This window comes from Microcaecilia unicolor, chromosome 3, assembly GCF_901765095.1.
Source record: "Microcaecilia unicolor chromosome 3, aMicUni1.1, whole genome shotgun sequence".
Lineage (NCBI taxonomy): Eukaryota > Metazoa > Chordata > Amphibia > Gymnophiona > Siphonopidae > Microcaecilia > Microcaecilia unicolor.
The window spans coordinates 413,332,975-413,351,069 of record NC_044033.1 but is presented as its reverse complement, the minus strand read 5'-3'; the positions used below and the strand labels follow the sequence as shown (position 1 = coordinate 413,351,069).

At 41.1% G+C, this 18,095-nt stretch overlaps 1 protein-coding gene across 1 annotated transcript in view; it reads left to right on the top strand.

The window, feature by feature from the left end:
* The window catches only part of KLHL29 (kelch like family member 29), a 915,027-nt gene that overhangs the window by 820,336 nt on the left and 76,596 nt on the right, over window positions 1-18,095 (top strand). Inside the window, exons 11-12 of the mRNA XM_030195140.1 lie at window positions 549-731; window positions 2,815-2,995. Of these exons, the coding sequence (XP_030051000.1) occupies window positions 549-731; window positions 2,815-2,995 (364 nt within the window). The remainder of the gene's footprint in view (window positions 1-548; window positions 732-2,814; window positions 2,996-18,095) is intronic.

Genomic DNA, 18,095 nt, shown 5'->3' with positions numbered 1-18,095 from the left:
CACAATTTTGGAATTCAATTCCTTCTTTTCTCTTAAGAATTTGTGGTTCTCTTCAGTTTAGGAAAGCCCTTAACACATTTCTTTTTAAGAAATTGTATTACTTTTGTGGTAACTGAGGTTTTTTTATCAGGGTGCTGCTATGTATGTAAGGGCTTAAAATCCACACTTAAATTATATATATGTACTCCAGCCAGTGGTGAACATATAACTTTGTTTCAATATTAGCTCCATAATTTTTAAGTGCAGCTCCAGTGATAGATTTACGAGTGGTGTCCTTTCCAGAGATCACATTTATCTTTCTGCTGGGACCTTTACCTGTAACATTTTAAAAGCTCACTATCAGCTGGTTGACTTCAAGCCTCATTACGTCTGATTCTTCCACAATTATGTCTGTCTGTGAAAAGTAAGACGTATTATTTTCTTCTGGATCAATATGGTTTTCACAGCCTAATAAGAAAACATGTTTACAGAGCCTGCGTTTGTTAAACATGTATACAGCCACTAAAGAGGTTAATTTTCTCTCTCACATTAATTTTGTTGTGCATTAGGTGTGGCAGAAGTAATAGTCTTGGTTGGAGGGCGTCAGATGATTGGAATGAATCAGAGAACTCTGACTGCAGTCACTTGCTTAAACCCACAGAATAATAAGTGGTACCCACTTGCCAGCCTACCGTTTTACGATCGGGAGTTTTTTAGTGTGGTCAGCGCTGGAGACAATATCTATCTCTCAGGTAAGAAGGAAATGGCTGTCCATAAGTATGAAAGCTGCAACTGTATATAGATCTACCAAGAGAAACAGATTGTTGATCCAACTTTTGCTTGTCACTGGGTGCTAGATCATGAAAAAAAGTAAGCCCCTGGTTTAGTTCTTTGCTTCCCTTAAGACTGCATAATCTTCTTTTGTAATTTTCAAGGGCACATCTTATAGTTAGAACATTTTCAAAACGTTAGATGCACATTAATAATTCTTTTAAAAGTTTTACCTGCTCTAATGACACAATTTCATGGAGTCTAATTATAACACTGTGGCATTGTACAGGTTGTGCTCAACAAAATCACTACTTTCTCATTTAAGGTATAGTCAAAAAATAAAACCTGCCTTCATTTTTTTAATACATTTTAAACTACTCAGCAATAAATATATATTTCCCTTGGCCATTTTTATTTTAGAAATGTATTAAGAGCAACATGTACGCTGATTGGACATACCTCTTATCAGCTCTTTTCACCCATTTATGTCTTTTCCTAATGGGCTTCTAGGCCAGAGCATATTGCTGAGTTGTCTGGGCTAAGTGTGATATCAGCATCTATCTGGAGTTGCTGCTTTTCGTTTTCTCCATTTGTTTTTGGGACCAGTTGTTGCAAGGGATAATTTGATGACCTGCGATAGGGAGCCTAGACCAGGAGGATAGTACAGCAACGTCTATAGAACAAATCAAAGCACTAGAATGTTTCCTCCCTGGGGACCAATGAGAGATCAGAGATCATGCTGTGAGGTTAAGGTCTTATGTGGGCCCTACCAGTGAAAGAGCTAACCGCATTTCTGGAGTATGTGTATGGTGAAAACATGTCCAGGATTAATACAAGCTTGTTACAGTGAAGGTTATTAGAGCTGTTATCATTCCCCTTTATTTCAGTGTTTTAAAAAATCTTCTGGGTCTGGAACTGTTTGCAATGAATCTTTCCACTCAAGCCTAGTCCAACGTTGTGACTATCCCTGAACACTCAGAAAAAAAGTAACAATCTGGGGGCCTGGGTCTGTATCTTTACAAATTGTAACTCTTGATCTTCATGAGGATAATGGGATGATCCACAAAGTAAGCTGGAGACACTGGAGATTCAGACCAGACATTTAGATCATTTTAAAACACATCTTTTTGTGGGCAAAACAGAGTTTTACATACAGATGTAGCATTTTATAAAATTGTCTAGACTATGTGCACATAAATGTATCTAACCTGTCAGAAATGTCTCTGTTTGGAGAGAGGAAGTGATGTAAATTCACTGAATGGCAACCATCTGCCTTAAGTTCAGCCCCAATTCTTTTCCCTCCTTCAGAGTCTTGCTACTGGTACTAAATCCAAATTAATTATTCTGTTTTCTACCTGCATTTTGCAGGTCTCTGTAAGTTTGAGTCATTCACTGCCTAAGCTACTCTACTATTCAAGAGAAAAAGAACAGTGCAGGAGATTGGGCGCCATGCGGTTCAAACTTACTGAGAGTCACATGCCACCAGAAGAAAACAGCACTGCTGTTCTAGATCTGGCAATTGCCAGTGAGCCTCTGCTGAAAATGTAGAGGGATTTAAAAAACTGGGGAGAGAGCCAGCTTGAAAGGGTTGGAGTTGGAGATGTGATGGTGAAGTTGACCAGCGGGAATGAGATGAGGATTGAGACACTTTAAACTGCTGACAGCCGCTGTATAGATGATTGGGCAGGCTCCGGATTTCAACAGCTGCCAAGTATTTGGGGGATCCCTGCCAGCTACAGAATTATGTATCTGGCAGCTGGGTGGGACTGAGGCAAAATAGATGGGACCAGGCCCTCCTGTGGCTATGAACTGTGAAAGACATTAGAAATAATGAGGTTCTGCAAGCTTGTGCAGTACTGCCCTTTCTATTTACCGTAGACATGGTTAAAAAAAGGCTTAGTGAAAGAGAGCCTTAATGTATGTTTCTTACCACAAGCACAAATGATTAAAAATGAAATATCATTGGAGCTTATAATTAGTTCTTGAGAGAGAAACCTGAGTTACCTGTGTTAGTCATTCTCAAAACATTTTTTTTTTTTCTTCCTGTATTACTCATGGTCCCAGGTGGAATGGAATCTGGTGTCGCACTTGCAGATGTCTGGTGTTACATGTCCCTACTTGATAATTGGAATCTTGTATCCCGAATGACTGTCCCAAGGTGCCGACACAACAGCCTGGTGTATGATGGGAAAATCTATACCATCGGAGGTCTTGGTGCAGCAGGCAATGTTGATCATGTTGAAAGGTAAAGCTTAAAAAAAAACCTCGCCAGCACAAGCAGAAAGATGTGCTAGGTTGCTTTGTGTTCCTTTCATAATCACAGAATACAGAAATTCCCACAACATAAACCTGTGCTTCCCAGTGTTTCTGTGGCCGCGACCCCATGATTGTGACCAAATAAAATTATGACCCTCTGGAGGTGCAGAATAGTGAGGCATCTATGGAGAGCTCTCACCTAGGTTTGTAACCCCAAAGGCAGGTTTTGGGATTCCCGATCCACAGTTTGAGAAGCTCTAGCATAAAAATTTGAATTGTTTGGAAAGCCATGCTATGCCATTTTGAGCCATTTTTTTTCGGCAGATCTTCAAGCATGTCTGTTAAGTGCTATACTACCCTAATGCAATCTCCCCCCTCCTCCCGAGGTGTGAATTTCATTTTCAAATAATTTCAGATGCATTTCAAAATTTTTGGGGATAATGTATAAATCCAGTTTTATTCATACCAAATACCAGGTACAATTGTGTGCAGCTAGTTTGAATGGGGTAATTTTTAAGATGAATTTATACATGTAAGTTCACTTTGAAACAGTTGTAACATTTTTAATAGTCTGAAAATTTATGCAGATTATCAGATGTTATCTTTAGTTTGCATGGAATTCTGGCTCTTCAATTATAGATGGACTGCACATCATTTGAGGTCCTGGAATCAAAGACAGTATCAGAATTCAAGAGAGCTAGGGATGAATGGTAACATAATTGTGAAAAGTAAAGAGAAAGCCAAAAGCCTGTTGAAGTCCATGGTATTGTGTTGGGAAATATATTGAGCAAACTACATAAATCGTATAGTCTCTGTTTGCTGTTACTCTGTTTCTGTGACTTGTTGAAAACTTCGGTTGTGAGCCCAGTGAGACAGAGAAAGTACCTGCATATAATAAATGTAAACCACTTTAGTTGCACCACAGAAAGACAGTATTTACTAGGAACTTGACACATGCCACTATTCTTGCATAGACCAGGGGTTGGGTAACCATGGTGTTTGAGGACCACAACCCAGTTGAGTTTTCAAGATTTCCATAATGAATGTGCATGATAACTTTTTGCATACAATGGAAGCAGTGCGTGCAAATCATTCTCATGCATATTCATTGTGGAAGTCTTGAAACCCAACTGGATTGTGACCCTTGAGGACTGTGGTTGCCCACTCCTGGCATAGACCATCAATCAAGGCCGGTACTGGTGCCCCCCCCCCCCCCCTGCAACCTATCAGTCTGTGCCCCCTACCAATCCAGCATTTCAACCTTCTTTCTTCCCTCCTCCACTCCCCTCCCCAGGGGCAGCAGAATTCCTTTTTGCTTGGTAGAGTCCAAGTTCTGCCCCTAGTTTCACCTTCAGGTTCCCACACCATTTAGTCAATTTTATGTAAGTCATATATCCCCTAATTCTATATCAGGGTGCCTAAAGTTAGGCGTCATCCCCCAAATTCTATATAGTGCGATCAGTGTTGTGCGTGCAAATGTAGGTGTATTCTGATTTGCGCACATAACTCAACTGGTTAACAAGCCATTCAGCTCCGATAATTGGATGTTAACAAGCATTTATCGGCATTAATTAGAATTTATGTGCACTATGATAAGGGATCTCCAAAAGTTACAAGAATGGTTGAGGGTCTGGCAGTTAAAATTTAATCATAAACTTTATATAGAAACCATAAATTCAAAAAATTCAAAATAAAAACGTGAAAAGGAAAAAAGAATATCTTAAATTATGTAAATTGTGCTCAGTTTTTTGGTGTATTACACAGACCAGAGTCATAGCATATATAATATCACCATTCCACCATCATAGCACATAGACCAACCCTGCCTCCACTAGCTGAGTACATTTCCTAAATCTCAGAATATCATAGTTCATTAGCCAAAAAACTCACACAGACTCTAAATTACTCATCTTAAGTGGAGTGGGCAGTGTGCTTCAAGATGTCCACAGTGGTATCCTTAAAGGTGATCACTACTCTTAGCTGTAATCCAGTTCAGTGCAATACTTTTAATTAAAATGTTCCAACAAATACCATCACCGTGACTGCCCACTCCACTTAAAATGGTGATGATATATATGCTATGACTCCGGTCAGTGTAATACACCAAAAAACGGAGCACAATTTACATAATTTAAGAAGGTATTCTTTTTTCCTTTTCACTTTTTTTTATTTTGAATTTATGGTTTCTATATAAAATTTACAGTTAATAATAAAGAAACCGAAGATGAAATAAAACCCAGTATTTTGATTAGAGTTAAAATTTAATGCCAAGAAATGCAAACTGATGCCCTTGGAGTGCAGAAACCCAAAAGAGGTACTGGATAAGAGGGGAGAGATTAGTAAGCTCGACTCAGGAGAGAGACCTTGGGGTGTTAGTGTCAGAGGATCTGAAGGTGAAGAAACAGTGTAACAAGGCGACGGCTATGGCCAGAAGGCTGCTAGGCTGCATAGAGAGAGATATAACCAGCAGAAGAAAGGAGGTGTTGATGCCCCTCTACAAGTCATTAGTGAGGCCTCACTTGGAGTATTGTGTTCAGTTTTGGAGGCCGTATATTGCTAAAGATGTAAAAAGACTGGAAACTGTACAAAGAAAAGCTACAAAAATGGTATGGGATTTGCGTTGCAAACTGTATGAGAAGAGACTTGCTGACCTACTACTACTATTTAGCATTGAACATGTATATCTTGGAGGAAAGGAGAAATAGGGGTAACATGATACAGACGTTCAAATATTTGAAAGGTATTAATTCGCAAACAAACCTTTTCCGGAGACGGGAAGGTGGTAGAACTAGAGGACATGAATTGAGGTTGAAGGGGGGGGGCAGACTCAGGAGTTGTCAGGAAGTGTTTTTTCATGGAAAGGGTGGTAGATACGTGGAACACCTCCCGCAGGTGGTGGTTGAGATGAAAACGGTAATGGAATTCAAAAATGCGTGGGATAAACACAAAGGAATCCTGTTTAGTAGGAATGGATCTATGGAATCTTAGCAGACATTGGGTGGCAACGCTGGTAATTGGGAAGCAAAACCAGTGCTGGGAAGACTTCTACAGTCTGCACCCTGATCGTAACTGAATAGATATGGATGGACTGGAATGTAAATTTAAGGGGCTTCGACGTTTGCTTCAGAGCTTTTAGTACGAGCAGAGTGTTGGGCAGACTTCTACGGTATGTGCCCTGAGAATGGCAGGGACAAGTAAAACTCGGGTATACAAATAAAGTATCACATACCATGTAAAATGAGTTTATCTTGTTGGGCAGACTGGATGAACCGTTCAGGTCTTTATCTGCCGTCATTTACTATGTTAATATATGTTACTCGCTAAGAGTGTTAAGTAGTCCACATAAATTTTACCAAGTGGATCTCAAAAGGAGGTGTGGCCATGGGAGAAATATGGGCAAGTCGTGGGAATTCCTAACATTTACACGCAGTGTAATAGAATAACCTGTTCCGTACCTAAAGTTAGGCATGGGCATTTACACCAGCTTTTCATTGGTGTAAATAGCTGCACCTAAATTTTAGTCATGTGGATGATGCTACACGTATTCTATAAACCGTACCTAACTTCAGACACAGTTATAGAATACACATAGGCACGTTTTTACATTGGTGGCAAATATAGAATCTGGCCCCATTTGTGTACATGTTATAGAATACTAGCACTTGCATATAACACACATTTCTGTGTCTAAGTATTAAAGCACTATTCTTTAATTTTACATGCAGAGGTCAATTAGCACATAAGTACAAGGGGAGTACATGTAAGTGTAAGCTAACATACTGAAGTGCCACATTTAGCCATCAACAGTTATGCGTTCTCTAGACTTGATCTAACTCTTGACACCTACGTTTAGGTGTGTCAATGCTGACTTGGGCTAATAATCTCTAACTGCATCTTGGTGCACAGAAGCTTTTATAGAATTGTCCCCATAGAATATAATTATTCATTCACATGGAACATTCCCTAATTGACCAATATAAAATTCCCAGCAACAGGTACAGAGCAGAAGTAGAATGAAAAAAATATTCTGTTCAAACTTTGGTGTCTCCTCAGTGAGAGCAACAGAAACTCCTTCCACTACCAGACACTGAGAAGTAACACAAAACCTTGCAAACAGACACTTAAGCTGCACTAACTCTACTTATAGAAAATCAGCGCTGCAAATATTCTAGAACACCAGAGCACCTCCAGCTATGAAGAGAGAACAACCATACACAGAATCTACACAGTAAAAGAATCCTTCTCTGGTTATAGAAGAAAAACACACCACAGAAACAAATACTTAGCAAAAAAAATAAAAACCCAAGAAAGCAGACTGTGCACAGTGTAACAATGAAAAAAGAGAAGTAGAAAGACATTTCCTGTTCTATAGAACAAAATACAAGAAGTCCGCATTTTCAAATTAGACATCTCATTTCACTAAATATTAAAAATCCAAAAGTTTTTTGTACCTTTGTTGTCTTACTGTTTGTTTTTCTACTTGGGTTGGTCCTAGTCTCTCTTTATTACATTCTCTTGTTGGTTTTCTCCTAAGTCCTTTTCCAGGATCTAATTTCTATTTTCTGCTATATCTTCTTCCCTTCCTCCCCTATATCAAACTCAGATTCCACGGTCTCTTTATTTTTTCTCCATTTCTCTCATCTACTCTTTTGTTAACCTACATCTAGCTAAATTTTGTTCCTCCTTTTTCCCCTCCTTTCATTCTTCAGTCTCCATCATTTACCTGCTTACCAGCTTTTTACTTACAGCATTTACCACCCTAGTTCTCCCATTCCTACATGTCTTACTCTTTTCCCAGTCTATTTCCTATATTTCATCTGCTTGCTCTTTATTCATTTCCTTTCCAGCTTATCTTCTCTGCCTCTCACCCCTTACCAACCCCAACTCCTTCCGTATCACTCATTCCCTCTCCAGCTCGAGTCCCTTTGTCTTATCCCCTTATTCAGGCTCCCATTTCTCCTTTTACCTTCCCTATGTCCACCCTTTCTCTTCTCATTCCTTTGCCCCTCACCCTCTTTTTCCCCCATCATCCTTTGTCCCCTGCCTCTTCTCCCATACTACTTTCTCCAGCATCTGTCCACCGACATCCCTCTACATTATTTATTCACCTTGTCTTTCCTCCACCTTAACACCAGTACCCGTTCCTCTGGTCCTCCATCTTCACCCTCCCCTGCATATTCCCTTGCTTCTCCCTCTCCCCCATACATATTTGTCCTTCTCTGCATTCCCCCAGGGCCTTCATCAACCCTCAACCCTTTGATCCCTTCTCCCATCCCATCCTCAACCACAGTTGGATAGCTCTGAGTCTCCCATTTCTCTGTCCCAGCCCTAGCATTAGCCCCTTCTTGCATATGCCCTCAGTATCTGCCAACATTGGCCACTTCTTGCATCTGCTCCCACCATCTGCCAGTATCATTCCCTGTTCCTATCCCCAGCCACCTTAGCCCCTGAATCAGGGCCATTTCCAAGCCTCAGCCACTTTCTCTCATTTGCCCCCCTTGTCAGCCCCAGCTGCCTTCTCCCACCTGCCCCCAGTTCCAGCCCCAGCCCCTACTCCCATCTGACTTCCAGAGGTGTAACTAGGTGGGTTGCCAGGGGAGCGACTGCTCCCCCCCCCAAACAGATTTCTGACAGCACCGGCACCTATTTTTCACGCGATCTGTCGCATGAAAAATAAGCGCCGTCTACTCTCCACTCCCCCTGACACCTCAGCCTAGCTACGCTTCTGTTCCAGCCTCCTTCTCCCATCTTCCTCCTCCCTTTTCAGTCCCATCCTCCTCCTCCCACCTGCCCTCCCTTCTTTTCTGTCCCAGCTGTCTCCTCCCATTTGCCCTTCCTTCTTTTCAGTTGCAGCCTTTTTATCCCACCTGCCCCCCCAACCAATTTTCAGCCCAGACCTAGCCCCTTCTCCCATCTGCCCTCCTTTTCAGATAGTCTCTTCCTTCCACCTGCCCCCTTTTTTTAGCCTAATTTGCATGCAAAATGCTGCCGGATTGTTCCCTCAGTAGTAATGCTGTTGGCCCTTTCACACCATTACTGTCAAACGCCCATTGTTGCATGTAAATCCTACTCACATACTGAATATTATCGTATGGGCAAATGTGACGCAGGCACACATGCCAAAACACACCTGTGTCTAGTCCATTATATATTATACACTTGGAATCCTCATCTTCTTTGGTGCCTTACTTCCTTTGTTTGCTGTTGCACATTTGTGAGGCTTAGACTTTCTGCTTTTGTCTTTGGACTATCCTCTCTTTTTAACCTCCAGTTGATGCCCCCTTTCAGCCATCAGCTCCAGCACTAACCTCCTTTTCCCATCTGCCCCCCCCCCCCCCCAATTTGAAGGCTCCAGCCTCTTTCTCCCATCTGCCCTCCTTTTCATCCCCAGCGTCCTTCTCCCTCCATCCCCCTTCTCAGTCACTGCTCCCCAGCTCCCCTTTCCCGTTTGTCCTGCTTTAGTTTGCCCCAAGTCTTTCCAGTAGCATTGGCAAAGGATGCAGGCTGCCTCAGGCCTTCCCTCAGTCCCATCCCGCCCTCACAGAAACAGGAAATTGCATTAGAGGTTGGTAGGATGCGACAGAGGAAAGGCCTGAGGCAGCCTGCATCCATTGACAATGCTGCTGGAGAGACTCAGGATACGTTTTTAGAAGATCGCCGGAAAGAGAGGAGGTATGGGAGAAAGATGCTGCACTGCCCCGGGGGAGGGGAGGGAGGGGATCAGAGATGCAATGCTGGCTGCATGGGGGCAATGTAGTGGGGGAGATGCAGGAACTGGGAAAGATAGAGAAGACAATAGCCTGGCATGCTTGTCGGGTTGTGCCGGCCCTTCCATCAAATGGCTTAAGATGATAGTGACTTACGGGCAGTGATGATCTAAACTGTACTGAAACCAGCACTAGAAGACATCCTTTGCATGATGTAAACATTTCTGAATTTTGTAAATTTTGTTTTTTCTGTAAATGTTGAACGTTTTCTGGGTCATTAAATGCCAGCTGTCTGAAAATCAGCCAGCTGCATGTGTGCTTATAATGAAAACAGTAGAGAAGTTTATATATTTTCACATATTGCTCTGTAGTATCAACCTGAGAGAGCCTGCCCAGAACACAGAGATAAGAATTCTAATTGACATCATAGCCATTAACCGTGCTACAGTGCCCATGTCTATAAACCAACTGGCTGCAAGGCTGCTTATAGAACCAGAAAAACAACTTAAATATCTTTTCTCATTTTTAATAATGTAGGTCTTCCATAACAGTTCTAATGACCTCCAAGTCAGATACTTGCTGTACATTAAGAACCCTGGTAGGTTTTAAGGGCCCTTGGCAACTGTTGCTTAATTACACAGACACCATTTCTCATTAAAAATATAAGCTTAGTTTATTCCTTTTTACATCCTGTTGAGAAATGTTCTCTCCATGGCTTTGCCATGCATTTTGCCTCTGCAAGCATAGATAAGCCTTTCAGATGGGATTTCTCAGTCCTGTAGTTATAATTAATCCATAATTATCCTTAAAGGGGCTTACTTGGGCAGAGAGTGAAGAAATATTGTAAAAATGATAGTACATCCCTTTTGAGTTATTCTTTAAAAGGAAGCATTTTTAAGAATATTTGAAATTGCCAGATTAGGTTTTATATTTCATAATATTAATTAAATATTCATGATTTTTACAAATACATTTTACAATGCATGCATTTAAAAATAATTATCCAAAGTAAATAGACATTTTTAAAAAAATAGATACATGCTACTTCACTAAGAGCCTTACAAAGTAGGGGAGAAAATAACTTGTGAGTGGAGGAGTAGCCTAATGGTTAGTGCAGCGGGATTTGATCCTGGTGGCCTGGGTTCGATTCCCACTGCAGCTCCTTGTGACCTTGGTCAAGGCACTTCATTGCTCCAAGTACAAAAACTTAGATTGCGAGCCCTCTAGGGACAAAAAAGTACCTGCATATAATGAGGGGAGCAGTAAAAATGGGGGGGGGGGGGAAACAATATAATATCAAGATGGCAAATCATCATTGTCATATCCTGAAAACAAAAACATGGTCAACCTGGACCACCTTGCCTCTCCCTGTGCCTATATACAAACAGACATATCTGACCACAATGATACACACACACGCATAGAGCAGGTAAATGTATAAAACAAATGTAGATGATTTTGAGAGAACTCCATGAGCCATGCTATTCATGCTTTTCCCACTTGATTTGCAATTATTGGGATGAGCTATTGAATGAATGGTCTTGTTTATGAATGTATATGTGAGATTTCTTAGGGTTTTAAATGTGATTGTAATTAAAGGCAGATGGGAAGTGGATGATAATAATGATCTGCATTTCTTTAAGGTTTTTTTTTTTTTTTTTGGGGGGGGGGGTTACTTTATGTACCACATCTTGAGTAACTGTAGAGGTTGTAATCAAATGCAAATAAGGAAAGTGTAGCATAGCAAATAAGGACAAACTGGATGGAATGGCTTACAAATAACAGGTTAGGGCTCTCTTGTATGGAGCTCAGAGGAGATATCGATGGAAATGTGTAAGTGGGGTGGAATGTATAAATAAGGAAATACAGTTTACACTTTCATGTACTATTGAGACAAAGGAGCATTTAAAGCAAGCCATAGAAAGTATTTTTTCATTCAACATATAGTTAAACGGTGGAATTTGTTGCCAGATGATGTGGTTAAGGCAGTTTGCATAGCTGGCTTAAAAGGGGTTTAGAACAGCTTTGAGAAATGTCCATAAACCATTATTAGCCATGTCTCTGTGTATGAATAATAAATTAATCTATTCTTTCGGATCCTGCTAGGTACTTGTGACCTTGATTGACTACTGTCAAACTCCTGATGCTGTGCTTGATGAGCCTTTGGTCTGATTCGACATGGTACATCTTATGTTCTAAGTATCAGGAGATGCGCCAGCAAAAGATAGAAAGCAAATTATTAACTTTCATCATTCACACTGCCATGCTGCAATGGTGCTCCATCTACACTACAGAGGGAAAGGGAGCATAATGCAGAGTCCATAGCTCCTGATTCACAAAATCATTGACTAAGTTGCCCTCTAGAAAGACCAATTGTGAATTGGTTGAAATTACTGTATTTTTGTTTTGGGGTTTGTTGTCCTTTTTTTTTTTTTTTTTTTTTTTTACAGCCAGGGGTGACAATGATGTTTACTATTGGGGACACAGAAAATGGACCTACAGTCCTACCCAACTCCAACTCAGACTACAAATATTGCTTAATTGTTCCAACTATTCTAGATATTCAAGTGGAATTCATGGCCCTAGACCCCCACACAAGGAATCCCGAAACCAAAACTTTCACTAAATAGGTGGCATCCTCTTGATTTAGGTACCTCTGTAACCAGGGCTGCATACCTCCAAGATAATCGGGAGTAAATAGATATTTGCCCTTGGATAAAACTCCTTTGAAATTAATAGTTTATTAAAAACTTTGATATACTACCCCCCACATCTATTGGAGCAGTTTACAAAGTTATCTTCTATGTCAGAAAAAGATGTAGCAGTGGGGATGGGATTAAGCATAGCTAGTAAAGTTTGTGGAAGATTTCATTTTGAAATAGCACCTGCTTTACCTCCATCATGTACTTAGACCTGCAAAGTAAACAGGGTAAAGACTCCCCACATCAATCCACTGATGAAATTTTATTGGAAAACTTTGTGGGGGAGTTTAACAGTGGTGGATATGAGTGTGCCAATCATTTTGCTTGCAGGCTTTTATCTGTAGGACACTTGGGGCTAGAAGAATGACATTCTACCTGTTCATAGATCATATTCTCTGGACATCGTGGAAAGGTAGAATGTGATGGCAGATAAGAACTGTAGGATATATCTATTGTACTGTTAGCCGTACAAACGCTAGTTCTAGTTGATCTTTCAGCCTACAAATATTCTTCCACTGTTCCAGCTATTTTATTTATTTATTTAAATTTATTTAGATAATTTATACCCCGCTTTTTACCACATAAAGCAGCCTCTAAGCAGCTTACAATGAACCAAAGAAACAATTACATTGACAGTAGAGAGGGTAGAGGGAACAGAGGAAGAAGGGAAGGGGAATATACAATATTTAAACAAATAAGTAGGCAAGGAAAAGAAAACAGAAAGAGGAGAAAGTAAGGAGGGAGTCCGAAATCAGGTCTTGACTCGCTGAGACACATTAAGGCAGATAATCAGTTCCTGCGAACAGGACAGGAATGCGGGCGATGGCCAACAGCTGGAATCGGCGATTCAGGAGGAAACAGGGCCCCTTCAAACGTGCAGCACTCGCCAAGCTCAAAGCAGCCGTAGAATAGATGAACAGCAGCCAACATCGCCGAGGACGACCACCACAGTCCAGCAGCAAAGCCAAGAAGGTATGACTCGTAGTGATAACCATGGCCTGGAGACAAAGCAGAGCAGAAGTCGACGCTGAAAGAGAACCCACAGCGCGGGAGAAGCCAGTGGCCCGTTGGAAAAGCTGGTGAAGAATCGAGGCATATAGGTAGTTGGCTTTCCGAGAGAGGCCAGTCTGAGGGATATTCCAGATGCTGAGACGCTCTTCCTCTCTATTTCTTTCCAGCTGTTCTCAGACCATTTTCTCTTTGGCTGTTTCTGCTCATACTTCTTCTCCACATACTCTGTGTAGGTTTGAATCCGATAGCTTTCCGCATACTTGCTGGTGTTGACAGCTATTTGAACTTGTTCAGGCTGGCTAAGTGACACAAACGCTGATGGATCATCAATCCAGGATACTTGAATGTTATCAAATGCACTGAAAAGCTGATACAGATCACTTGTCTTCCATTCTGTTGGAAAGGTAACATGAAGGACATGATCTCGTTTTGGTTGGAAGTCTGGCCCTTGTAGATTGAGATATGGTATGTCCATAACCCTTATAAGAAATAACTTGTTATAAAATGGTTCAATGAGTTTTGATCGAGCAGAGACATTGAGCTTGGGAGGGTTGAGGAAGGAACCTAGGAAGTTTGCCATGGAGATGAAGCAGAGTCCTGTGATGTATGCATCGTAGCCCGCTTCATGAAGTTGTTCAGAAGCCGTGTTGTAACTTGGAAACCCTTCTGCACTTTCAACTGTAGGAGGTTTGAATGGTGTTTCTTTTAAACGCTTCTCCAGTTCTGCAAGGGATGTGTTGTTAATGATTTCCTTAAAAGGCTGTGTGCTTGCCATCAGTTTGGTATCCAGCAATCTGGGAAGCACCTGGTCTCTTCTCCAAGGGCCTTCATAAGGTTGTTAGTGAATTGAAATAGACTTGGCATTTGGGCACTTTGAATCTGATGATCACATAACATACTATACCAGAAATGATATTATGTTTATAATTAAGAAGCTTGCAAGAACAGTAATGCAATACAATCTAGTCAGTGAATGCTTTATTTCCATTTGTGTACAAGATGCACCCTTCAATACCACCATTATTCAGGTATATACACCAACAACAGAACATGCAAACAAGATATACTGATAGTCATGGGCAACTGGAACACAAATGTTGGGAACAAAGAAGAAGGCCAAGTGATTGGAAAATATGGCTCAGCAACAGAAACAAGCTATTGATAGAATTCTGCAAGGCCAACAATCTTTTAAACCACCTTCTTCCAGCAGTGCAAGTGGTGACTGTACACATGGACTTCACCCAGTGGATTGTACAAAATCAGATTGTGACATCTGTGGAAGTTAGCAATTGAAAAGCTCAATAACGTCAATAAAGATTACATGGAGTCAACTGTGCTCATGAGCTAGTAGTATGCAAACTCAAACTAAAAGTGAAAAAGAGCAAGCTTGTAATGAACAAGGCAAAATATGATCTTGAAATATACCATGGGAATTTAAAGACTGCCTGCATGAATGATTCACCTCATCCAGATACTTACAACAGAGTACCAGAAGAGTTATGGGAAGACATTAAGAAAGCTGTTCAAGAAGAAAGTGAAAAGTCCTCACCAAAAGTGAAAAAGCAAAAATAGTCAAAATGGGTGACTCAGAAACATAGAGAGGCAGTCTTGGAATGTAGTCAGAATTTCCAGTTTGCCACAATACAAAACACAGTGAGGTACTACAACTATACATGCAAGGAAACAGAATCAGAAAATATAAGAGGAAGAGGAATAACAAGATCAGCTTTCTTAAAGCTACGTTAATTAAATAGAAAATTCCAGCCTCAAACCAGAATGCTAAAAACACTTAAGGATCCATGTTGAACAATCTCAAGAAGATCAAGAAAAGGTGAAAAGATTACATAGGTATTATACCATAAAGATCAAGTGGATCAATAATTGTTTCAACTTGTACCTCATGTTCAGGAACTACTGGAGATGAATGAAGTCATCAAAGCAGCATTGAAAGCTTTATCAAAGAGCAAGGCACTGGCATCGATGGCATTCCCAGTTGTTACAATACTTACAAGGCTCTGCCAGAAATTTTAAAAGACAACATGACCAACTGACTGGAAAACATCTGTGAAGTAACAGAAAGCGGGTCAAACAACAATTACTTTTATTGAAAAATTCACCCAACGTGGTCCACAGTTTCCCACTCGTGGGCTGCCTTAGGGGTACAGAACTACAAATACAATCATAAAAACACATAAAAATACATGTAAAATGATAATAATATAAAAATACATTAGTGTAAAATATATCACACAAAATTATACAACATGCAGAGTGTAAGGGTACCAGAGCATTTGTGTGCATTCAGAATAGAACAAACAGAAATACATTGTATAAAGAATGTGCATTAAACAAATACAGAACAATGTGGGCAAGACTGTGCAAAATATGATCAAATAATCAAGAACCAATAGGGTATTTTAAATGCACATAAAAGCCCATCTAAAAAGGCAGAAAAACAAATGTGAGCAGCCATCATATGAGTAAAAATATACATACCAATTGCCAAAAGTTTGAAATAGCACTCTCAATTAAACAAAAGAGTTCAATAAAGCAAGCACAACAGGGCTTAAAAATAAAAACAAGTTATATATAATAAAAAAAAAACCAAACTATATATCTTAATATGAAGACTGCAGGTTTGCTATCTGAGGCTGCCATCTTCTGGAGTGAACTGGCAGGAGAAAGCTTTTATGCTGTTCTGTGGGGTTCAGTGCTGAAACTTATTATGCTACTAAGTAACTACGGCTTATATATGTTTTTATTTTTCAGTCTCACTAAGGTGGTGAGGTATTTTTTGAACACCGCTTGGGTAGGCGTCCTCCTTTTACTTTCTAACTAATCCCTTTGTATGTGACAATGTCATTTTGAGTGTTTGCAAGTGCATGTTCTGGCTTTTATATTTATATTTGTATTTTTATTTCTGTTATTTGTGAAGAGGTTTACTAACATATCTTTGTTTTATTTGTTGGCAGCATTTTGTAGCCCCTGACACAGCCTGGGCAAAACACAGCCTGTGTTGAGCTTGTTTGATTTTTATTTTATAATAAAAGGTTTTGGAGCATATATTCCCCGAGTCTGATCTGCTTCTGTTAACCACCATCTTCGAGTTTGCGGATTGTCTGCCCTATTGTTTTCTTAGACCAAGCCCTGGTATTTTCAGTAATGTAATTGGCTGTGAAAGTTGGACAGTGAAGAAGCAAGACAGGAAGAAAATTGATTGTCTTAAAAATTATAGTGCTTGGGAAGGATATTGTATATACCATGGACTGCCTGAAGAACAAATCAATCTGTATTGGAGGAGATCAAACCTAAGCTTTCCTTGAAAGTTCAAATGACACAACTTCGACCTTCATGCTTCGAACACATCAAGTGAAAAAGATTTTTAGAGAAAGATGGCAAGGGTGAAGGTCAATGCAAAAGAGGTAGACTTGCAATACAGTGGATCTATACAATAACAGCAGCTGTGAATGCTACCCTATTAACAGTTGCCTAACTGAAGACTGAGCACAGTTCAAGGCAACTATCCAGAGGGTTGCCATGATTTGACACTGACTCCATAGCACTTAACAACTGTTGATTTCTGGCTTTCCTTTCAATTACTTTGCAGGTAGAAATATTCTGTTTGTATATCATAGGCTTTTTTTTTTAATTCTGTTGGTGTTTTTGCCTCAACCACTTTCACTGGGAGTCCAGTCCATGCATCCTCCAGCCCTTCTGTTATTCCTGAGTTTACCTACAAAGGATTTACTGGGTTGTTAAGAGTATATACTGAAAAATCTCCAAACTCTTCAAAATGCAGCTTTACATTTAATTTTTTCTTTGAAGAAATCAGTATATCCTCGTTTTAGCTAAAAAAAATCTATTGACTCCCTATATAGGCCAAGGCAGCGACGTAGCTACGGGTGGGCCCAGGCCCGCCCACCCAAATTACAGCAGCAGCAGCACGGCACGACGACAGGGACGGCACCCGCACGCACCCGCTGTGGCTCAGCTGATCAGGCTCCGAGGGGACAGAATCCAGCCCGATTTCGCTCGCTCAGGCCCGCCCCCGGCCCACCACCACCCAAGTGCACACTGCTGCAGTTTGCAGCAGTGGCAGCCTAGCGCTAGCGTACCACGTCACGGGCAGCCGGGCACCCGCTCAGGTCTCCAGGGCAGGCTCCGCCTTCGACAACATCAGCCCGCCGGGCCGGCGCCTACCTTCGGCTTCGGGAATGCACTTGGCTTGCAGGGCCGCCCAGGCAGCGCATCGTAGTTTCCCATCATCCATTCCATAATGACTGGACGACGTGCGCACACGCACGCAGGTGCGAGGCGAGCCTCAGCCTGGCCCTACCTGGACGTGGGAATTGGTTTGGGAAGGAAGTTCGAGGAGAGATCATTCCAGAATCGAGTTCCAGGCTCCAGCAGTGTCTCCACTCTCCAATCCATTACTTTACTGCCAAGGTAAGCAGCAGCAGCAGCTGCCAGCAGCCCAGCCCAGCCCAGCAGGACAGGTAATAAAATTGTAAATGCTTTTTTTTTTCATCATAATCGTTTGCCCTGCAGTGAAGAGCCCACCCCGAAGCCCACCACCATGACCTGCCAGCATTTTGATTATTCTTTTTTGTAATCAAAATGATGGCTGTGGTCTGGTAGTGGGCTTCTGGATGGGGGGAGGGTAGACGTG